Here is a 22,100-nt window from a genome sequence, read left to right as displayed (position 1 = left end):
CTACTGCAAATAGTCAATGAGTGAGGAGGCGCCGCCATCATCGCCGGTGATGAGGGCGGTGTTCTATGATGGCTGCCCCGGCTGCGCCATGGAACGGAAGCTGGAGAGCAGCCAAGGCATCCCCTACAAGGAGTTCTTCTTTGTTGGGATCACCACCATTGCCTCTTGTATGTTCTTCTTAATTAACTAATGAACTAACTACGGTTATGATGTCTTGAAATTTTTACTATGAGCCCATACATGCATGGTATACTTGTTTTGATGATACAACTAGCTTGCAATCCATATGTTGATAATCTTATTTTCTGATGATTGGTTGTATTGTTTTCCTTTTCAGCTTTACCAATATCCTCGTTGTTCCCATTCCTCTACCTCATGGTACTACGTTAATCTCAATGGGATCTAATCCATGTCATATATCTTCTCTATAGGAGCAAAAACGCATGCCATGTTTCACTAAGTCATATTTTATAATCCTACAATTATTTTATCTTCACACTAGATAGAAGACCTACATGTGGCAAAAAAGGAACAAGATATTGGATTATACGCTGGATTTCTTGGTAAGAATCATGAAAGTTATGATTTTCAATCAGCGTAGCCCACTTTAAATTCCAAAGTTCCTTCTCTTTCCTATTTCATAAAAATTATATGCTCATGCAGAAGTAGAATGTGACAATATTTATGTTTTGTAGGTGCATCATATATGATCGGTAGATGTTTGCCTCACTCTTTTGGGGTGTAGTTGCAGATCGTATAGGGAGGAAACCTATCATTGAATTTTCTATTTTATCAGTGTGAGTATTTATTGTCTCAAAATGTTCACTTTTACATGAAAAATTTGAAAAGCTCAATATATGATCCTCTGTTTTTAAGGGTCATATTCAACACTCTGTTCGGATTAAGTGTAAAGTATTGGATGGCAATTGCCACAAGATTCCTTCTTGGTGCTCTAAATGGCATGCTGGCCCCAATAAAGGTATGCTACAAAGCATAATCATAAATCAAATGAATTTATTCTGTCATTCATGTGAACAAATATATATGTATGCTTATTGTTTGATTTATTGCAGGCTTATTCCATTGAAGTTTGTCGACCTGAACATCAGGCTCTAGGATTATCAATAGTAAATAAATTTATACTCATCTCATCACAAGTACAAAATTCAGATAATTGTATCTCTAATGCACTTCAATACTTATATATAGGTAAGCACTGGTTGGGGCATAGGGCTTGTTGTGGGTCCAGCCATTGGAGGCTACTTTGCACAGGTAGTTGTTTTGTTATAAATTGTAACCATTTTTTTCACAGAATATTACAACAGTATTATAACTTACTTTGTCTCTCATTTCTCTCAGCCTGCTAAGCAATATCCAAATGTATTTTCTGAGAAGTCAATATTTGGGAGGTATACACAAATGGTTTGTCTCAAGATATATTTCATAAATAGTTTTATCATTTATTAAAAAAGTATATGTGTATTTTTTATAGGTTCCCATACTTCTTGCCATGCATTTGTATCTCACTCATTGCTCTTGTTGTTCTTATAAGCTGCATATGGCTACCGGTGAGTGATACTCCATGTATATACTACTTTTATGTGTTTTACAAGACTCTACTTAAAATCACTATCAAGTTTCTCACCTCTTAGGCTAGCTCCCATATAGCTCTGTTAACTCTTTCAATGCTATGCATAACTTTACCCAACCATGAATAGGAATGATATATGTCAATTGGTCACATAGTTATATTTGAAGCATGAACATATGGAGTGTAAATTCAATAGTTGACAACTTGGAGGTTTTAAATAAGCATATGATACAATTTTTAAGAACATGAAACACTTCCACTGATTTAAAATTTATTTTCTTGGTTTCCATTATGTCTAAAAGAGAATATGATTAGTGATGAACAAACTAATTTGTATTTATTCTTGTACTCAATTGTTGCATGACTACTGCCCAAAAACTGTGACTTGTGTACTTGAAGCTTTTAAGTGATATTATAATTATTAAGACATGACCGCAAGGAACAATATTAATCAAATTGACAATCTTAATTACCAGGAGACACTTCATAAGCATAAAAATACTGAAGGTGAAATTGAAATGATTGACAACTCAAGAAGTACACTTGAAGAAGATTCACATAAACAGAAGAGCCTCTACAAGAACTGGCCATTGATATCCTCTATTATTGCATACTGTGTTTTCACCCTTCATGATACAGCATATAGTGAGGTAATGATTTTAACTGTATCCCTATTCATTAGAATATGCAGATTGGTTAATATATAAAAGAAATATGTTTTTCATATATATAAAGGACTAATTGATTTTTTATATGTATACTAGATATTTTCCTTATGGGCTGTAAGTGACAAAAGATATGGTGGATTAAGTTTTTCGTCTAAAGAAGTTGGTCAAGTTCTTGCAGTTGCAGGTACTCCATTAACTGTTGTGGAGCAACTTATTATGACCATCATTTCCACCTCTCATAAATCGTATGTAGCACTTTATTCATTTGGGGGTAACTATTCATTCAAAGTCGGTATATACAGATGTTCGCACACTAGATATATTGTTATACTACATGTATATATTTCTTCCTCGACATCTAGTCAACACTCCACAATATCAAGATGAGATTCTCTAAAATTTTCAGAATTCTATAATGTTTTCTCTTTTGGAATTAATGTACGAAGTAAATACGAAACAATTTACCAATAAGGGAATATGGTACTAGAAGGAATGTGTAATGCTCATCTCAACTAGTGTATATGATTGTTACGGTTGTTGTATTGAAAGGCATAAGTCCTAACTCCTGTATTTCTTATTTTACCAAAATTTATTGAGTAGTATAATTATGCAAACCCCAAAAATATTAATCCTATATATGCGCCATTTTAGGTGCTGGTCTACTTGTGTATCAGCTTTTCATCTATAGATCGGTCCATAAATTTCTTGGATCCATCAATTCATCTCGTATTGCATCAGTGAGTATTTAAACCATATGCTCAAAACACATATACATGTTTCTTAGCCAAGCCAAATATCTTATACAAATTTTGTGTGTATATTACAGGCTTTATCCATACCAATTCTTGCTGCTTATCCCTTTATGACACACTTGTCAGGGCTTAGACTTGGAATAGCTCTTTACCTTGGAACCATTTTAAAGGGTGTTTTATCAGTAAGTTTCAAATATTGTTTGTCACATTCCAAACAACATGATTCAAGGAAAAATTAGATATGATGTACTTATCATATAAGACATAATAGCATAATATACACTATGAAAATAATTTTCATTTTATATTACAAGACAAAGAATATATTTTTTCTTCTAAAATTCGCAATTGTTTGATCACTCATCTTATTGTGCATATAAGGACTAGTCAACTAATTATATCTTGACTAGGAGGGTGCTCATATATACTCTGCAATTCAATTGACCCTTATAACATGTGTATATTACATAAGTTTGATTCTTATATTTAAAATGATTACGTTTGATTTATCTTTATAGGTGATGTAATATTTAGTTATATATCTATACATGACTTATGATGTGCATCAATTTCATGCATAATAATCCTTTTAAAAAATTGTCATGTAGAAGCTATTATAGAATTGATCACGGAAAATAAATAGTCATTTCTAGTTTTATGTCAATTATCATTCTTATTAACATTACAACGTTGTCAAATCAAATAACTATCATAACGGGCACTTCCCTACTCCAAAATAATGCTGTTGTAAGTATCAAGTCCACCTACCAATTATTTTCTCAATATTAACAATGTTATCTAATTCAGTTCATTCCAAACAATAGTCACAAAGTCAAAGAGGTGCTGCAAATGGCATATCTATGACAGCAATGTCATTCTTCAAGGCAATTGCTCCAGCAGGAGCAGGAGCTCTGTGAGTACTATAACGTACACAATTTTTCTTAAAGGCAAAAGGTTTTAGCATGAAAATATCATGAAAAAAATACCAATCTTATCATATTAGAGACATAATAACTACTAAGTCCAACAACAGAGTTGAACTAGAAAAGTTTGTGGACTATCAAATTCACAAGTAAAGGAATAATTTTACATTTATTCTGTACTAAAATTGGTATAGAATTTTCATGCAAGTGTGTTATGCTTGTTTTATTTATGAATTGTATAGGTTCTCTTGGGCCCAAGAACGCCAAAATGCAGCCTTCTTCCCAGGTATATAATTGATTTACAAGTTAGAAACCAACTTCTGTTGATAACTATGCATTTTATAGTGCAAGTATAATAAATGTACTGCATCCTTGAAGGTACTAATATCAGATATATTCCATTGATGTTGCAGGGGATCAAATGATATTCTTTGCCCTAAAATGGATTGTCCCCGTTTTGCTTGCGGTCAAGCTTTGATGCTTTGGGGTCAGATCAACATTGTTGTCCGCAGTAGTGGAATCTTCTCTTGATGCTAATTCACCGAGTTCCGTCAAAGTTCTTGGTATAGCATGCTTGTAAAGATTCTTTCTTGAGTTCACAAATCCATGATTTATCCCTGTTAAAGTTAAGAAAAATCAAATATCTCAATGTTAAAATTAGAAATAGTTCCTAAATGTTTCTTTAACACATACCTCTCAATTTTGATTTGTCAAATTTTGTAAGGCATGGAGACATTTAAGTATATTTGAAAGTGATCATTTCTTGTAAGTTTGTAACAAGCAGCTATGATTGTGTGAACAAATTTCAAATACAAATTCAATTTAATGGTACCACCTTTATTAAAAAAAATACGAGATATTTTGTGAAATCATGAGTTTAAGTGAGGGAGGTTACTACTTACCACACCAATTAGATATAGAGTTACATATACCAAGAGTTTACTTGGTTAGACAAAATGCATGCAATAAGAAAAATACTTGTATCCGTTCACTCGAATAAATCATATAAGAAGATACCAAGTGGAGTTAGATAAGAAATACTTACTCCCTCCATCCCAGAATATAAGAAGTAGGTAAAATTAAAGATAGATGTTATAATTGGTTGGGAAGGAAATGTTGGTGAAGAAGTTGTTATATTTTGGGATAAATTCTTAATGCTAAAAGTTGTTATATTTTGGGACGGAGGGAATATCATTTTGTCTATTCTATTTAGACTCAACATGTTAACATGCTAATTTTGTTGCTAAACAAGAATATAAAATACCTGATTGAAATTCATAATTCTGACCAGCTACCAAACGATGGGAAATTTGTAGTATGACTAAAAAGAAAACGAAGTAGCTCAAGATTGTCTTCATATTCTCGCCTTCTTTGTATACAAACTTGTCTTTGTAGATGTAAAAGTGTACCTTGTACATCTAGGCTTTATAGCACAGAGGAATTCTCTTACATAGATACTAAATTTATTAAACATTTTTAAATAGGAATTAATACTCATGTTGGATTCCTTTTTTGGTGTAGCATTTAATACTACTATATGATATGGCTATCTTGATGATATATTTATCAACAATATTAAATTCGGCAGTATTTGTTTTTGCGTGAAAGATAGCATATCTTGAAGATATATGCGTTGAATCTCGTTAAATATGCATCTATATGGTATCGATCTTAGAAGATTTGCATCCACGTCATCCATGATATGGCCTCAATGTTTTCACCCATTGTTAAGTGTAAGTACCTAGAGCTATTTCCTAAATGCAATCCTGACAAAATAAATTCAATTCAAGGTGTCAATTGGGAGCGGATTAAGACGGCCCATTTTGTTTGGGCTGGAGAATCTAGCTAGCACCATGTTACTACTCATGACGGCCCAGTGGGCCACTCTTTATCCAAGTATTCGGCCTTGGCCCAGCTAAGCTAGCGCCTATTAGGGCTCGCCCCCCTGCCCGTGCGCGCCGCCACTTCCAAGTTCCAACCTCCGCCCTCTCTTCTCTTCTCCTCTCTCCTTCTCCCCGAGCTGCCCCTCTTCTCTTCCTCCGATGGGTCGCAAGATCAAAGTCAAGAAGAAGAAGGCATCGAGCAAGGTGAGCGATTGGTGCTGACTGTCTCGCGATATTTTATTTTATTTTATTTTATTTTCATCATGGTTTAATTCGAGCCTAACTCTGCCTCTACTCTTTCTTCAATCTTTATCGGTGGGTGGATTGAAGAAAGCCGAAGCTTCATCGTCTAGGGTGCCTTCTTGCCCAGCCAAGGTGAGAGGGCAAATACATGCCAATTATTACAAGCAGATGCACACATATTTTTCTTTTCTTTTATTTTTTTTGGTAGTTGCAGTGAGAGGAAAAGGTTCGATGTGTGATTAGTTTTTTTTTTCTCCTATAGTTTTAATTTCCTAAGCTAAGGCAAATTGCTCCTGTCACTGCTCTTCGAATGAAACACTGACCCGATTGGTATTTCTTTTCAGGTATGGCAACCTGGTGTGGATACACTGGAAGAAGGGGAGGAGCTCCAGTTCGATCCTCAGGCTTACAATTATCTCAGAGGGTTTAACATTGGCTGGCCGTGCTTGAGGTAAAAGTTCACCATGGCAGCCATTGCGCGCTCCTTATCCGAGGCCAATATGCGCATCATTGTATGGGTTATTTATCCTCATCGATTTGTTATCTGTTGCAGTTTCGATGTTGTGCGGGATCAACTTGGACTCGTGCGATCGGAATTCCCACATACATTATATGGCGTTGCTGGAACTCAGGTTGCATTCTCTCTATAATGCTTTCCTTCAAAATTTACATGATGAATATACATATATTTTCCTATTTTGATTAATGAATTCTGTCAACAACAAAATTAGGATTCCAGTTCGTTTCCATGTCAACTGTGCTCTGTCATGATTCATGGGTGCATTTGACTTTTTTTTTTCCTAGTAACATTCCTTTTCAATCAGTGGTTTTGCCTGCTCCTGAATTGATGGAATCAATCTTTTGTCAACATAGTTTGTGTAATTATGAGTGGTGCCTGTGTTTTCAGGCTGAGAGGGCTTCATGGAATTATATAGGCATTTTCAAGATTTGCAACATAAATGGGAAGAAGCGGGAACCTATACCAGCATCAGCAATTGATGGCGACAGTGATATGGATAGTGAAAGTAGTAGTGATGAAGAAGATGAAGCAGCTAATGAAGACACAATGCCCATTTTACATGTAAGTTCTTTCTCCAAGTGCACAGCTGTGAATTTAGCTATGAATTTTACTTGTTTTGCATCCCAGTTTGCTCATTTGTTACATTACTCTAACATGCTTTGTGTCTGTATGCATGTACAGTTAAAAAAGGTGGCTCATGCGGGGTGTGTAAATCGTATTCGCTCTATGAATCAGGAACCACATATATGTGCAACATGGGGAGACACAGGTCATGTTCAGGTATTTTACTTTGTCTTGCAATACTCCTTTTTTTTACTCTTTTTGATCAAACAAGTCTATTTTTGGTCCCTGAGTTCTTTGCGAGGTCTGAACTCCCCTTAAACTTAATACGGATACCATTAATTGGCATGCTCCCATTGTCATACAAAATCAGAAAAACCCCTGCGTTCAATCTATCTGGTTTTGAGTAGGATCTAGCTTTGCAGTCAGCTTGGCACTGGGCTCATGTAATGATGACCAAAAAAGGATTGTTCGTCCTCCTAGTCACCCATCCACTGCACTGCTGCTACCTTCTGTACATAACCACTGAACACCCCTGAATCAAGTTAGCGGATATTAGCATGCCATGTTAGACAAAACTAGGTATAAGATATTATGATTATTCTGTACAGGTTTTGATTTTTGATAGCCGAGGCACTGAAAGTAAATTGTATCAACGTTTAGAGTGGACTTGTGAGGTAGTCGAGGGATGAAAGCCCTGTTGTTTAGTGGTGGTTCCACTCAATCTGTACATTGGTACCATGTCCTGTTTTCGATGAACATGACATATTGTTATCTATTATATTGCACCCTGAAAACATGCCCAGGAATAGAATCTACCATACCTGCTACTTTGTGCATAATCAAACTGTCTGTTATGTTGCTGCATTTGTAGGTGTGGGACTTCAGCTCCTTCCTTAATTCATTAGCAGAGTCTGGAGCAGTTGCACACAACGAAGACGACAGAATCCATAATCACGTACCTGTGAAAATATTTGGTGGCCATAAAGATGAAGGCTATGCAATTGATTGGAGTCCGCTTGTTACTGGAAGACTTGTTTCTGGTGTGTGATCTTGTCCATGCTATATTTGTTTGTCACGTCCTATGCTGTTTTGCTTAGAAAACCGTGGCCTGTCCTGTGTTAATAGAACATCCATATGCTTTCATTTCGTACATGGGCATTGAGTATATCAATTTAATGATTTGCCTATGCAGGTGATTGCAATAAATGCATCCACCTCTGGGAGCCAACTTCAAACAGTTGGAATGTCGATACAAATCCATTTGTAGGACACACTGCAAGTGTTGAAGATTTGCAGGCATGCCACTGAAAGCATATATACTTCTTGGTGCTCTCTAGAGCACTGAACGTTTGATTATCTCAAACATCTTGACTATATTTTTGCAGTGGAGTCCCACAGAAGCCGACATATTTGCCTCTTGTTCAGCCGACAGAACAATATCTATCTGGGATATACGGACAGGGAAGAAACCTTGTATTTCTGTTAGGGCTCACAATGCTGACGTGAATGTCATCTCATGGAACCGGTATGATATGTTCACTTGAAAATTCGATTATCTTCATAAAAAATTCTTCTAATATTTCATGAATATACGGACTACCATTACCAGGCTCGCTAGCTGTATGATAGCTTCAGGATGCGATGATGGAAGTTTCTCAATTCGTGATCTTAGATTAATCAAGGTACTTCATATTGTTAAGCCACACTGTTCTGTGCTTGTCAGTTGCAAATAGCACACTGAAATGGCATATTCCCTCCATTGCTGTTTTTATGGTTTATTTTCAGTTTGGATTTCTGTCTATGCATTTAATATTTTGGAAGGAAAATGTGGGGTATTGGGTCTTTTGATAGTAATATTGATACAAGATGATTGAACCATTTCATGGATGAATGATATTTTGCATTTTCTTGCTACTAGATTTGTCAAGCCAGAGACGCTATGGTAGATAATTTGTTGCTTCTGATGTCTATATTTAATATGCAGACTCCTGTAGAATACACGCTCTTGTGCAAAAATCAGTGCAGCTAGATAGTTAAACGATAATGTTAATTCTTTGTTATTTGAACACCTTTTACAACTATAATAATTTCTTCTGTTCATATAGTCTCATCTTGCTGTTGAACGACGGTATTCACATCAAAATCATATCTTTTGTTTTATTTTCTACTTCTAGGATGACTCCTTGGTCGCCCATTTTGAATACCACAAGCACCCGATTACATCTGTGGAATGGAGCCCACATGAACCGTCAACACTAGCTGTATCATCAGCTGACCATCAACTGACGTAAGTCTCCTCACTCCAAGTTTTATACCTTATGTTTAAAGTGTGCTGAAATGCCCCAAAAAGAATGCTTTCTTTACTATTTTCTGACTTGCATTTTTCAATCCTGAATTGTTTGTGTACAGAATTTGGGATCTTTCATTGGAAAAAGATGCTGAAGAGGAGGCAGAGTTCAGGGCAAGGATGAGAGAACAGGCTGATGCCCCTGAAGATTTACCCCCACAACTTCTCTTTGTTCATCAGGTACTGTTACCACACTTGTTTTATGTTTACTTCCTCTCATTTTCATATCATTGTGTTCACCATTCCTTGTGTAATTAAAATACATGTTTGTGGACCTCGAGATGTATTTCAAAAGTACAGACACTGTTACTGAGTGAAATCATAAATGTGATGTTGATTGTTTTATGTGCAGGGCCAGAAAGACTTGAAAGAATTGCACTGGCATCCACAGATACCTAGTATGATCATATCTACGGCAGCTGATGGATTCAATATGTTGATGCCCAGCAACATCGATACAACCATTCGAGAAGCTGACGCATAGATTTCTACAGTAGTTGTTTATCTGAATCAAGGTTTCATGGGTTTTTTTTTTTTTTGAAGTGGATGAGTGTAATGATACTGCATGTCTACAAGTATCAGTTTTTGATAGCTTGTATCCTAGTTTCGTTGTCATTCATAGTGGTAGGTTCTCAGTTTTGCACTGATGTCGCCCGAATGAGGATAATCAAAAGTATCTCGATCAACTGAAATGACATGTTATATTCTACAAGATAAGATTAATAATTGTGCATCTCTGTGTTTGCATTAGGTAATATTCACCTCGATCGTTTGTATATTTTTGCCTGATAATTAAGTTGGATATTAGGTCCATCGGCCAGAAATCTGGGTCTTGCAGCAAAATAAGTTGCCCAAGCATCATTCTTGCTGTAAAATCTTGTTCTTAGAAAACCAAGTGGCATGTACCTGGTGGTGTTAATGACACCAAAGGTGCCAATATAAGTTGTTTATTTTATAAGTTCCTTTATCGATTGCTCGCAGAATGTAATCATGTTCTCCTATTATAGCTTGGATGCGATGCGCCACTTTCGGCACTTGACAATCAACTATCTGATACTCCTATTAATCAGCAAAGTTTCTGACACTGTAATCTGAATATTTGTTACTGTTATGGCATCAGAACGTGCAATTCGCTGACTAGAATCAGGATGGATATGTTGTGTGTGAAGCTCTGGTTGGCCATTTGATATCTTTGACAAACTTTATTCGTTTCCGAAAATTTGGCAGCCGCCCATGTTGCCTTTCCGAAGATGCTTATGCTGTTGGTTCGTTTTGTGAAAAAAAATCAGAATCAGAATGTCATCATTCTCCCTGAAACTAGTAGAAAAGAGCATAGCAGCAGCAGCAGCAGCCATCGATCACGATCACTGCACTGCAAGCCTTCAACCTGGAGCAAGTGAGCCATGCCATATTGGCATACGATACGCGAGCAAGTGCCCTCCTTTTTATAGCCAACAGCAAGAGCAAGGCAGATATTAGATAGAATGAAAGTTGGGGAATCAATCAGCGGCAGCTTAATCCTCTCGTCATCTCCATCAATCCATCGTCATTAATCAGAGAATTTGCTTCTTGTGTTACTAATAATCTTTGAGGGGAGGCAATTAATGGACCACCTGACAAAGGAGCAGATCGCCGAGTTCCGGGAGGCATTCAACCTGTTCGACAAAGATGGAGACGGTAATCCAATCAATCAATCAATCAATTGCATGTGTTCTTGGACGATGATCAATCAATGAATCCAGAAGAAAATGCAATGCAGGGACGATCACGAGCAAGGAGCTTGGGACGGTGATGGGGTCGCTGGGGCAGTCGCCGACGGAGGCGGAGCTGAAGAAGATGGTGGAGGAGGTGGACGCGGACGGCAGCGGCAGCATCGAGTTCGAGGAGTTCCTGGGCCTCCTCGCCCGCAAGCTTCGCGACACCGGCGCCGAGGACGACATCCGCGACGCCTTCCGCGTCTTCGACAAGGACCAGAACGGCTTCATCACCCCCGACGAGCTCCGCCACGTCATGGCCAACCTCAGCGACCCCCTCTCCGACGACGAGCTCGCCGACATGCTCCACGAGGCCGACTCCGACGGCGACGGCCAGATCAACTACAACGAGTTCCTCAAGGTCATGATGGCAAAGTCAGTCTCTCTCTTCTTCCTTCCTCCCATTTCATTTCTTTTCTGCTTTCTTGATTTCTTTTTCTTTTTCTTTTCTCCATGTAGATTATTACTAGCACTGGAATTACAAATCTTTTCTAGATTATCATTATATTTCTTCTTCCTATTTAATCTGCAAATGTTGCTTCTGCTGAACTGTACATAATGTAGTGCATTCGTCATCAGATAATCATATTTATCTGAACAACTTTGGTGCTATCATATGCAGGCGAAGGCAGAATATGATGGAGGGACATGGAAGTGGAGGCCATCGGTCAAGTAACTCCCACAAGAAATCCGGCTGCTGCGGCCCGAATTCCTCATGTACCATCCTCTGAAAAAGATGTAGGTTTCAGGTTTGCAACTGTTCTGATGAGGATTGTATAGTTCAGAGTTTTTTTTTTGTCACCTCAATTTCTGGTTACACTTGTTCTGGGGCTATGCAAACAAGAAAATCAAACAACTACACAGTGTAAATGAAAATGAATAATGCTGGCCAATTAATATACTTGTTCCTCACAAGATTCTGATTTACATACAAAACTTGACACACAAAACCCATTGAGTGATCAGCTTCACTTGAGCTATCACAAGGGTTCTCTGACAAATAAGAGCAGCATTTACAACACTAGTGGAGACCAAACATAGTTTACAGGGCCACTCACATCTAATTACAGATGCAATGAACATGCTTTCTGCTTTTCCAGCCTCTAGAAATGGGAATGCTGATTCAAAAGAATGGGATGCTAAAATAGTTCACCCATTCCTCCTCTCCCAAGTTACTCTAGGAAAGTTGATTTTGAAGATCATCTGATTTCCAAACAACATCCTTTAAGGTTCTGGAGAGGTTCTTGTAGAACTGCAACACATTACAAGTTTGAAGTGATTCAGTACAAGCCATTCAACCAAATGTTGCAAAAGAAAAAAAAAACATAGTCATAATTCTGTGAGTAGTTGATCCAATCATCAAAGCACTGACTCAATTTTCCAATGATAATTCATGAGCATCAACTTTTAATTGGCATGATCTACCTTATGAAATTCGAGGGTGTCGCCTTTTGCTTTTCGTACTTCAACCATATGAAGAGAGGGTGCAACCTGCAGTATCTGAATAATAGTGCACAATAAATGTTAGATTGAAGAAGCTTACACAAACCAGATTGCAGTATAGCAGTTCTTCATATTACCTCAGTAGCAACATTGAGATTTCCTTTTCTCCCTGCTTTTACCTTTTCCAACCTTAACTGGTCAATCAATAAAAAAAAATTCAGCACGTAGAAAATATATATTTGAATTTGCTATAAATTGTCCCTAGAACCCATTACTTTAAAACGGATATTCATGCAGATAGTTGTTAGGCAAGGGGAGCATACCTTGTAATTTTTCTTCTGAACATCAAATCCTAGAGGTTTTGCGGCTTCCTCAATCTTGCGGACAATTTCTTTTGGTGGACATTTTGATGTGAACCTTGTTTCTCTTTTGAATTCCTGAAATAGTGTGAACAAAATTAAAGTACAGCAGAATAAGTTGCAAAACTATAACAAAGTTATGGCAGAATTATGAGGTGCAAAAATCAAAAGACATTCTGACCAATGAACTACTACATATATTCTGGGACTTGTGACATGCAGCATTCTCCAACCATATGATTGAGTAAATTGACAAAGTGCCAGTGAGCCAGTTTACATGTTTCCAGCTTGATTTAGGGAGGTATAAGTTGAACCAAAAACAATGACGCTTAACTTTAAGTTACAGGTTCGTTCATAAAAATAATACAGGGAGAATAGGTTCAAAAGGTTGTTGGTCAATATTGATTAAATAGGGAGATCACGTACCTGCTCTGAATCAAACAAATTCCCAAGATTGAGGCCTGCTGACATTGAAATCAGTTCAAATGCATTGAGAGCTTCTGGTTCTTCTTTCTTTTCTGTCACATGGTGCTCCTGGAGGAGGTCAAATCACAGTGGTCAAACCATTTAGCAACTGGCATGCTTTTATCTTCATGTCATGTGAAACAGAAATTCAAGTGCATATTGCAGTTTACTCACTTCAGAGTCATTGAAGACAGCATAAACATCATCCAATGTTGTGTCATATTTTTCGTCAAACTCTGGGCGTTTGTAGCCCTTTTTGAACCACTCATCCTCTAATATTTCTGGAATTGTTACTCTCTACAACAGTAGCTCAAGTAGTTAGCTTAAGAAATCATCCAATGTTGTGTCACGAAGAAAGATGATATTATTTTATTAGTTATTACTATCTGTTTTAATGATTATTATTAAGCATAGAAGAGCTTTCTAAAAGGAGTGCTAGCCCCTGTAGAATTGAGTATTATCTGGTTGATGAATGCTACAGGCATTACAGGATCTACTGTGTTATTAGAAGACACATTACAGTGCCTTCAGTGATGCATTATACCTAATTATCTACTATGTTATTCAGTTGTTCTAGCATACCGTCATTGGGTTTGGATCAAGGATTCTTGTTAACAACCTCTTGGCAGGAAAAGACGTCCAAGGTGGAAACGTAAACTCTGCATTTGATATCTGCCAGGAAGTGCAGAGAAGAATCAAATAAGCATGAAATATTAATACAACAAAAATGATCTAAAAGTGGTACAATTCTCACTTTCTTATACAACGTCATAAGATTAGAGTCCTCAAAAGGCAAATACCCTGCTAGCAGAACGAACAGGATAACTCCACATGACCACAAATCTGCCATTGCTCCATCATATCCTTGATCTTCAAGGACCTATCACAAAGGTGGATGAAATGTGTGAATTATTAATGGCTTCTGATGAAAAATAGTTCCAAGTATGGTAGGTTAAAATTCTATAATTTCTCTTTCTGACATTACCTCCGGTGCAACATAATTTGGTGTCCCGCAGGTTGTGTGCAGCAAACCATCATCCTGAACAAGGCCACAAAGAAAAAAGAAATATTAATTGAAGAGACATATAACGATTATCTAATAATTTCTGAACTGTAATATTTGTAGCCTGTTGGTACATACTTAGATGATACAGTATAAAGCAATAAACCTTTACCTTAATTTGCTGAGAAAGTGCACTCAGCCCAAAATCAGAGACCTTCAGATTCCCATATGAATCTAGTAGTAAATTTTCTGGCTGCAAGTATTGTAATTTAGATTGTTTCTTTTGGAAGGAAGCTTAGATTCTGAAATATATTTCTTGTTGACAAAAGAGGCAGCAGAGGAAAGGGAGATGAACTCACTTTTAAGTCCCTGTGGTACACACCCCTGCTATGACAATAATCAACAGCATTAATTAATTGTTGGAAGTACCTTCTTGCCTCATCTTCCCTCATACGACCATGGTTAACCTAAATACAAAAGGGAATTCAAGTAAATGTCATTACAAATTAAAAATGTATTTTTATATGTGTTTTGAAAAGAAGATATAACTATTTAAATTGGAAATGGACAACATAGCAGAATCACTTACAATTGTATCAAAGAGCTCACCACCGGTAACATATTCTAAAACAATGTAGATTTTTGTCTTGCTTCCCATCACCTGAAATCAGAGAGAACATTGATTTGACGATTAGCAGTGTCCCCTAATAAAAAGATTCTGACTAATTGCATCTGGAATTTCTGTAAACAAAATTATGATTAATGATGGCTCCCATCGGATGGCCTAATCAGCCAAAGAAAAAGCCAAAATTTAAATTTTTAAACTTAATTTTGAGATTGATTTTGAAATATTTTCAACGTAGTTTGTTTTTTAGCATTGGCTTTTAAGTTACCAAGAACACATATATAAAAGTTTTACCTACAAATTCATTTTTATTTCCTAATAAGCCGTTTTGGCTTATTAGGAAAAAAGCCAAACGATGGGGCCTATAGATACTTTGATGTTCTGGCATGGACCCTAGACATGCTTTAAAAACCTTTCTCTCTTCCTAGCTATTTTCTGCTGAACAAATATAGGATTAACTGAGATACCAACACAAAAGGAAGAGAATATTTTTAATTACCTCATATATACGGACAACATTTGGGTGCTTAATCAACTTCATTGTCGAAATTTCCCTTTTAATCTGCATTCCAAAAACAGAGTTACCCATCAGCAAAAGGTATTACTTCCATCAAAAGCTACTAAACCCTGAACAAAGTGCCATGTTTTTTGTCCCATGAAAGTAATTAACAGGCAAAAAGAATCGGAAGGACAGTCACTTAAATAAAGGGAAATCTGAAGGACAGGATCATAATATTCCAGATGTGAAATATCACCAAACAATTAAAGGTGCTACAATAATTCAGATTCAGAACTTGGTCGTTAGCTGGTGTTTGACAGTGACCTGTTCGACCATCTTATGCTTGAGAACTTTCTCCTTATCTAGGATCTTGATGGCTACTGGATCACCGGTCTCGGTATCCCTCGCGAACTTGACCTTCGCGAATGTGCCCTCTCCGATTGTTCTTCCTAGCTCATACTTTCCCACACGTCTCTTCACTTTGGTTGTACTCATCCCCTGCCTTGTGACCCTTTGGAATCTCAGAGAGCTTCCACGCCCTTGAAGATGCTTTCACTTCACTGTCCTGTGGAAAACGTTTGCTCAGTTACTGTTGATACATGGAAAAAGATGAATAGATGATACATGATAAAGATGTTTTGTGTATGTGCGATTGTGTGAACAAATTTCATCCGGAGCCTATTCATTATTAGCTGAAAAAGATCGGAAGCCTGTTGACAAACTTGTAGGTACAGGAGCACAATGACATGTACATGCTGTATTTCTCATCTTATTTCTTCCCCAAAATGATATATGCACTAGTCAAATTTTAGTCTTTGAAAACATATAATAGTATCTTCTGCTACAGAGACACACATGCAAAGCTGTTGAGCAATCAGTTCTCCAAGATTTTATAGTGTGTAAGATACCATAAGATTTGTGGACTAGTCAATTAAATTAATTGGTAGTAAGTTAGAAGATCATGTGAATCCATTAATTTATTTTTCCGAAAACTTGACCGATCAATTTGCAGTAGAAAAAGGAAAGAGAGCATCATTTGGATCTGGACAGCATATTTAGTCAATGAGACACGAGGAAGCTGCAAAGAAGCTATTGAATATTCATCAAAGGTTAAGAGGGCAGGGCATATTTCCAGAAACAGTACAAATCAAGAATATTTCTTTTTGAAATAACACAAATCAAGATCATTAAGCGGATAGAACTCTCAAACAGGAAAGGCAGGAACTTTTTTTATGTATGGATCGAGGAGCAGCAAGACGAAGAAGGTTCGAGAATGAACACATATTCAGATATTCTCAGTCGTCAGGAACTGAAGTACTCCACCAAAGTAACCCTGGAAGCAGTTTCCATAGGATTACTGGTAGGGTAGAAATAATCACATCCCAGCAGCTTGTAGTTAGCAGTGATGAACCCACAGGAGTAAACGGGGACAGAAAATTTCAAGAAAGCCGAGAAAATCTCCAATGGATACAGAAACGACAAGCTAAATTCAGCAACCTTATTCTCTCAGCACACAGCACCAAACAACATCTACAGAGATTGAAAAGGAAACAACGCACACAATGCAAAGAAAGTTGCAGAGATAGCTAGAGAGGGGATGAAAGCAATTTAGTAGGTTGGAGAAATCAAGAAGAGAAGAGGCATCAGAACGACTCACCGGCAATTAAGCTGAAATCTGCAAAAGACTGCAATGCAATTCGATCGATCTGCGGCTGCTCTTATGGCGATGGAAGAAGAGTAGTAGAAGAGGAGGAGATCCCAGGAAAGGGAAATGGCTGCTGAGATCAGGAAGAGGCGAGGAAGAGCAGTAGTGGTGGCAGCAACAGCATGTATGAAAGGAGAGGTTGAAGAAGAAGAAGAGGAGACGAGAGTGAGTTGGAATGAATGACCCCGGGTCCGGGGTGCTTCACATGGACAAAGCTCCAAGCTGACAGACAGTGGGGCCCATGAAATGGAACGGCTGTCAGAAATGGGACCCACTGCCACACAGGAAGGAGAGAGAGAAAAGTAGGTAGAGACTGCAGCGTGGAGTGATGATTCCGACGGAGATGGGCGCCGCATGACAAAACATGGCAGGTTCCAGTTCCACGTGTTGTTTCACCACGCCTCAATTTCTTTTTGATTCGATCTACGCCTGCCATTTTCGACCTCATCTCGATCGGTACTCGATCACTTTTATTCTACCACTGTCAGGGGATGTTTGGTTGATTCACTTTACCGTACCACATTTTAATTACGAACTAGTTTCACAATTTTACTAGATGGTTAAATAAAATATTGTATTTATGGATTATTTTTACACTGCATTATAGATGTTCTTATACTATAATCCTTCTATAAAAAAAAAGATAAACCATGGGTTTCCGTGTCCAACGTTTGACCGTCCGTCTTATTTGAAAAAATTATGAAAAAAATTAAAAAGACAAGTCATGCATAAAGTATTAATCATGTTTTATCATCTAACAATAATGAAAATACTAATTATAAAAAAATTTCATATAAGACAGACAGTCAAACGTTGGACACAGAAACTTAGGGTTTATTTTTTTAGACGGAGGGAATACTTTATTAATCACTAGTTTTTATTATCCCAACTATGTTGTGCCACGCTTTGTTAGCCACGGAATCCTTATGTCATACTCACATATTTAGAGTTAGCCATATCACACTTGTGGTCAATTATTTTTTTAACCACACTTCTTATCCCATGTCATAACTTATCTAACCTTAGTTATGGCAAGCTTAAGCATCAACCAAACATCCTCTCAGTGGGGATTAGAGAGACTTTCTCCTGAAAATAAAATATTGGATCCTCATGAGAATCAACTACGTTGCATTGTTAGAATCTATGTTTCATATTTAAGGAAGTTATAGAAGACCGGTATCGATAGTTTATCATAAAAGAATGAACTTACAAAGTTGTTTATCTTTTCTACATGTGCATTATGTTATTAGAGGTTGTAATCATCTATGATGAATGACTATTTTGAAAAAGCCGAAGTTAACGTCAGTAGAGATGGAGATAGGAAAAAATTGGTTGGAGCACAGCTACCTATTTAGTCATCAGCAATACACGAGCTCCAAACGAAAAGAAAAACATACAAGCTGCGATTAGCGATACAACCTAAAGCTTCAATGAGTGATCCCAAAGGTCACCTAGGCTAAAGTCTGGGTTTTTTCCACAATACAAAGTAGCCTTATAGGTAACTTCTATTTTTTTTTATTTTACCTCTGATAGTTTTTTATTTAGTCCTCATTTTCTTACCTTTGTGAAAGTCCAATTTTTTGTGGCTTCCTAAAATTTAAAAGTATATAAAATCTATCTCCCACTCCTATTCTATCTGCATCACTCACTCTCTCTCTCCTCTATGCGTCGGCACCCAACCATTGCCATGTACACCGTCCTCCCCCATGCTAGCATCGTCCTCTCCTCCCACTGATCACCACTAGCATCCTCTCATCCTCGGATTGGGAGGGGAGCTCGGTGGGACGAGAGAAGCTCGATGGCGGTGACTTGCTCAACCTTAGCAGATCGGGCGACAGTATCGACCTCTGTGATGGATAGAGCTAGCACAGATCGAAGCAACCCTTGTTCTACTTCGTCGTTGATGAGTGCAAATCCAGACATTGTGGGCCGATGACCGCACATTGAATGCCAATATTAATTCGAGCGGATGATGTGGTGTATGGAGCAACAATGGCAGTGGTTGGGGACCACTACTTTTCTCTCTCAAATCACCATGTCCTTATAGGCTACATAGCCCCTTTGCAAGCCACACTCTTTTTCTACTCTCTCTCTCTCCCTCATAGTAGCTCGGCACCAATGTGAATTGGTGAAACCATGCTCTACCTTGGAGTGTTAGGCATAGCCTAAAGAAATGGCCACAAGCCTAAGTGCAAGTGAGATGAGATGCTAGATGACGCTAGTTAGTGCTTCCTCTATTTTGTTTTTTAATAGATGATAGTGTTAATTTTTATACACGTTTGACTATTCATTTTATTCAAAAATTTTGTGCAAAATGCATGATATAAATTATACTCAAAATACTTTCAGTGATAAAATAACTCACAACAAAACTTTTTTTTAGATAATGAAATATAACATCCCGGTCTTTGCTTAAGAGAGCTACAATCTATTATTACAATCTAGCACTCCACATCGAGTGTAGTTCAAAAAAGAAAGCAAACATCACGGAAAGATAAAAATGAACCAATAAATAATAAGGTGAATATATTATTGAAGTCTATTTGTGAATCTCCACTCATAATTGGCAAAAAACTGCATAACCGTCGACTCAAGCTTGCGGCATGCAACTTTTAGGACCTCTCCGTCTTCGTCACACCTTTGTAATTGTGCCCAACACCAGAGTCAATAAACGATAACTACGTAAACAATTTAAATAAGACGAATTGTTAACTTGTGTCAAAAATCAACGGTATCGTACGTGCATTAAAAGACAGAAAACATGATATTTATATGATAAGCTAGTTTATTTTAGCTGATATGGACATATATCGAAGATTATAGTTTCTTCTTATTGACCTTGCGCTTAGTATTTGCAACATCAGTCGATGCGTATCTGGATAGGGTATGCACGACGTCGCGAGACGCGAGCTAGTTTGTACGTACGAATTTCGATTGAGGGTGGGGGATAGGGTATCCATCGATCGGTGGATCGATCAGATCTTTGACCGATGTACGTACGTAGGTACGATCCAATCATGCAAAGCTAGGTGTGATCCGATTATGTGGCCGGCCATCTGTCATTTGCATTATTGTGGTCGGAGGCCCCAGTTTATTAATAAAGGGATTTGCAAATCAATTCTAATCCTAGCTTAGCTACTAATCTGTTCTCGGTTAGTTTCTCAATTATTGTCCAAGACTATACACTCCCTATCTTCCAGCAGCGCGGAAACGTAAGCGGTAGGCGGTACGCTAAGGTACGAATGTGACTTGAGCGAATTAATATATACACCCTTTCCGTTTCATATCACATATTTATAAAACACTTTAATAAATACTCCATCAGTTACATATTATAAAATTTTCTAGCATTACCTACATCAATATAATCTTAATATATATATCTAGATTCATTAACATATATATATGAATGTGAATAATGCTAGAAAATTTTATAATATAAAACAGAGGAAGTATATAGTATATTTGTTTTGTGTTAAAAATATTATTATCACTACTAGAAAAACGATTTTTCATGGCGTTACCATATAATTTTCGCTGGCGGCCATACGCAAAAACCAGCAGCAAAAATATAACGAGGGGAGGGGAGTTACGGACCGCTAGCGAAAACCAATTTTCATTGGCGGCCACGCTAAAAGGTTCGCCATAAAAGAAACTCTATTTTTCGTTGCGGACCTCTTAAGTGTCCGCCACGGAAAATCCGATTTTAGGTGGCGGACCGTGAAGAGCACCGCTACAAAAAAATATGTTTCAGCGCTACTAAAAATCCACCGCCTGCCCAACGCATCACTATTAAAAATCACCCACCCACCCACGTCTCCTCGGTCTCCTCGGCTCCCCCACCCACCCATGTCTCCTTCCTCCTTCCTCCACCACCCACGTCTCCTTCCTCCTTCCTCCACTCCCTCCTTTCTCCCTCCTAGCCTTCTCCCTCCCACCTCTCCCCAGCGGCGGCCGGTTGTGGCAAACGGAGAAAGGTTGCGGCCGGCTGCGCCCTCTCGCCAGATATGGGGGCGACGGCAGTGGCGGGGAAGGGGCGGCGGCTGGCTGCGGCAAAGGGCGACGGTAGCGGCGGGGAAGGGTCGGCCGGCTACGGTGGCAGGCGATGAGTCCGGCGAAGAGCTCTCCTTCTCCCTCCCACCTCTCCCTAGCAGCGGCCGGCTGCGCCCTCTTGCCAGATATGGGGGTGGCGGCAGCGGCGGGGAAGGGATGGCAACCGGCTGCGGTGGCGGGCGACGAGTCCGGCAGCAAGCTCCCCTTCTCCCTCCCACCTCTCCCCAGCGGCGGCCGGCTGCGCCCTCTTGCCAGATCTGGGGCAACAGCAGCGGCGGGGAAGGGGCGGCGGCTGGCTGCGGCAAAGGGCAACGATAGCGGCGGGGAAGGGACGGGGGCCGGCTGCGGTGGTGGGCGACGGGTCCGGCGGTGGGCTCTCCTTCTCCCTCTCCCTCCTCCGCTGCCGCTAGCTGCCGTCGCCACCACCGCCGTGGGCTGCCGCTAGCTAGGGGACGGCCGAATCCGGTCGCCGCGATGTCGGGGAGGCCGGATCCGCCGCCGCCGACGACCTGGGAGGCCGGATCCGCCGCCGCGACGACCTGGGAGGCCAGATCTGCCGCTGACGCCGACGGGGGCAGCGCCGCGACGACTTCAAATTTTTTTTCTGATGCTTGAATGCTTGGGTGAATGGAAATTTTTTAATGTAAATTGTTGATGTAATTTTCTGTTGATTTTTGAATGCGTGGTTAAATTTCTGTGAAAA

General features: G+C 38.7%; 4 protein-coding genes, 1 long non-coding RNA gene and 1 pseudogene across 7 annotated transcripts; 4 read left to right on the top strand and 2 right to left on the bottom strand.

The window, feature by feature from the left end:
- Nucleotides 1-9: 9 nt before the first annotated feature.
- On the top strand, nucleotides 10-4,463 carry LOC4351422 (protein ZINC INDUCED FACILITATOR 1-like; annotated as a pseudogene).
- Nucleotides 4,193-5,362, bottom strand: LOC107279781 (uncharacterized). Its single transcript, XR_001542131.3, has 2 exons — nucleotides 5,199-5,362; nucleotides 4,193-4,551 (listed from the first exon to the last, which is right to left on the bottom strand). It is a non-coding gene; the product is annotated as an uncharacterized lncRNA (long non-coding RNA).
- Nucleotides 5,363-5,951: 589 nt separating this feature from the next.
- LOC4351421 (protein HEAT STRESS TOLERANT DWD 1) lies at nucleotides 5,952-10,224 on the top strand. Its single transcript, XM_015764372.3, has 13 exons — nucleotides 5,952-6,021; nucleotides 6,148-6,192; nucleotides 6,405-6,511; nucleotides 6,614-6,692; nucleotides 6,968-7,141; nucleotides 7,262-7,360; nucleotides 8,016-8,184; nucleotides 8,337-8,440; nucleotides 8,530-8,669; nucleotides 8,754-8,826; nucleotides 9,319-9,431; nucleotides 9,554-9,671; nucleotides 9,844-10,224. Exons 1-13 carry the CDS (start codon nucleotides 5,977-5,979, stop codon nucleotides 9,973-9,975), a joined length of 1,398 nt encoding a protein of 465 aa, XP_015619858.1. The 5' UTR covers nucleotides 5,952-5,976; the 3' UTR covers nucleotides 9,976-10,224.
- Nucleotides 10,225-10,831: 607 nt separating this feature from the next.
- Nucleotides 10,832-12,489, top strand: LOC4351420 (calmodulin-like protein 3). 2 transcript variants are annotated; one of them, XM_015764376.3, is made up of 3 exons: nucleotides 10,832-11,168; nucleotides 11,251-11,606; nucleotides 11,868-12,489. In XM_015764376.3, exons 1-3 carry the CDS (start codon nucleotides 11,096-11,098, stop codon nucleotides 11,919-11,921), a joined length of 483 nt encoding a protein of 160 aa, XP_015619862.1. In that variant the 5' UTR covers nucleotides 10,832-11,095; the 3' UTR covers nucleotides 11,922-12,489. The 2 variants fall into 2 exon arrangements, with proteins under 2 accessions (XP_015619862.1, NP_001410241.1); NM_001423312.1 differs by having other exon boundaries at nucleotides 10,845-11,168; nucleotides 11,251-11,620; nucleotides 11,868-12,157.
- On the bottom strand, nucleotides 12,112-17,521 carry LOC4351419 (CBL-interacting protein kinase 32-like). Of its 2 annotated transcripts, none has more exons than XM_015764374.3 (15): nucleotides 17,297-17,521; nucleotides 15,964-16,199; nucleotides 15,640-15,702; nucleotides 15,105-15,176; nucleotides 14,875-14,982; nucleotides 14,688-14,768; nucleotides 14,498-14,551; nucleotides 14,267-14,392; nucleotides 14,095-14,184; nucleotides 13,687-13,809; nucleotides 13,474-13,581; nucleotides 13,012-13,125; nucleotides 12,826-12,882; nucleotides 12,671-12,745; nucleotides 12,112-12,497 (listed from the first exon to the last, which is right to left on the bottom strand). In XM_015764374.3, exons 2-15 carry the CDS (start codon nucleotides 16,132-16,134, stop codon nucleotides 12,423-12,425), a joined length of 1,317 nt encoding a protein of 438 aa, XP_015619860.1. In that variant the 5' UTR covers nucleotides 16,135-16,199; nucleotides 17,297-17,521; the 3' UTR covers nucleotides 12,112-12,422. The 2 variants fall into 2 exon arrangements, with proteins under 2 accessions (XP_015619860.1, NP_001410240.1); NM_001423311.1 differs by having other exon boundaries at nucleotides 12,117-12,497; nucleotides 15,964-16,204.
- A 3,646-nt stretch (nucleotides 17,522-21,167) lies between these two features.
- Nucleotides 21,168-22,100, top strand: LOC4351417 (uncharacterized). Its single transcript, XM_015764377.3, has one exon. It carries the CDS (start codon nucleotides 21,194-21,196, stop codon nucleotides 21,713-21,715), a length of 522 nt encoding a protein of 173 aa, XP_015619863.1. The 5' UTR covers nucleotides 21,168-21,193; the 3' UTR covers nucleotides 21,716-22,100.

The sequence above is a fragment of the Oryza sativa genome, chromosome 12 (genome assembly GCF_034140825.1).
Source record: "Oryza sativa Japonica Group chromosome 12, ASM3414082v1".
Classification (NCBI taxonomy): Eukaryota; Viridiplantae; Streptophyta; class Magnoliopsida; order Poales; family Poaceae; genus Oryza; species Oryza sativa.
This window is presented reverse-complemented; position numbering and strand designations above follow the sequence as displayed.

Bases quoted from the DNA above. Each gene is read 5' to 3' on its own strand.
- LOC4351421 (XM_015764372.3), top strand. From the start codon at position 5,977: ATGGGTCGCAAGATCAAAGTCAAGAAGAAGAAGGCATCGAGCAAG. The intron at 6,512-6,613 runs GTAAAAGTTCAC...TATCTGTTGCAG, and splicing joins ATTGGCTGGCCGTGCTTGAG to TTTCGATGTTGTGCGGGATC. The intron at 9,432-9,553 runs GTAAGTCTCCTC...GTTTGTGTACAG, and splicing joins TCAGCTGACCATCAACTGAC to AATTTGGGATCTTTCATTGG.
- LOC4351420 (NM_001423312.1), top strand. From the start codon at position 11,096: ATGGACCACCTGACAAAGGAGCAGATCGCCGAGTTCCGGGAGGCATTC. The intron at 11,169-11,250 runs GTAATCCAATCA...AATGCAATGCAG, and splicing joins GTTCGACAAAGATGGAGACG to GGACGATCACGAGCAAGGAG. The intron at 11,621-11,867 runs GTCAGTCTCTCT...TATCATATGCAG, and splicing joins CTCAAGGTCATGATGGCAAA to GCGAAGGCAGAATATGATGG.
- LOC4351419 (XM_015764374.3), bottom strand. From the start codon at position 16,134: ATGAGTACAACCAAAGTGAAGAGACGTGTGGGAAAGTATGAGCTAGGA. The intron at 14,393-14,497 runs GTAATGTCAGAA...CCTTTGTGATAG, and splicing joins CAAATTATGTTGCACCGGAG to GTCCTTGAAGATCAAGGATA. The intron at 13,126-13,473 runs GTACGTGATCTC...ACACTATTTCAG, and splicing joins ATTTGTTTGATTCAGAGCAG to GAATTCAAAAGAGAAACAAG.
- LOC4351417 (XM_015764377.3), top strand. From the start codon at position 21,194: ATGTCTCCTTCCTCCTTCCTCCACCACCCACGTCTCCTTCCTCCTTCC.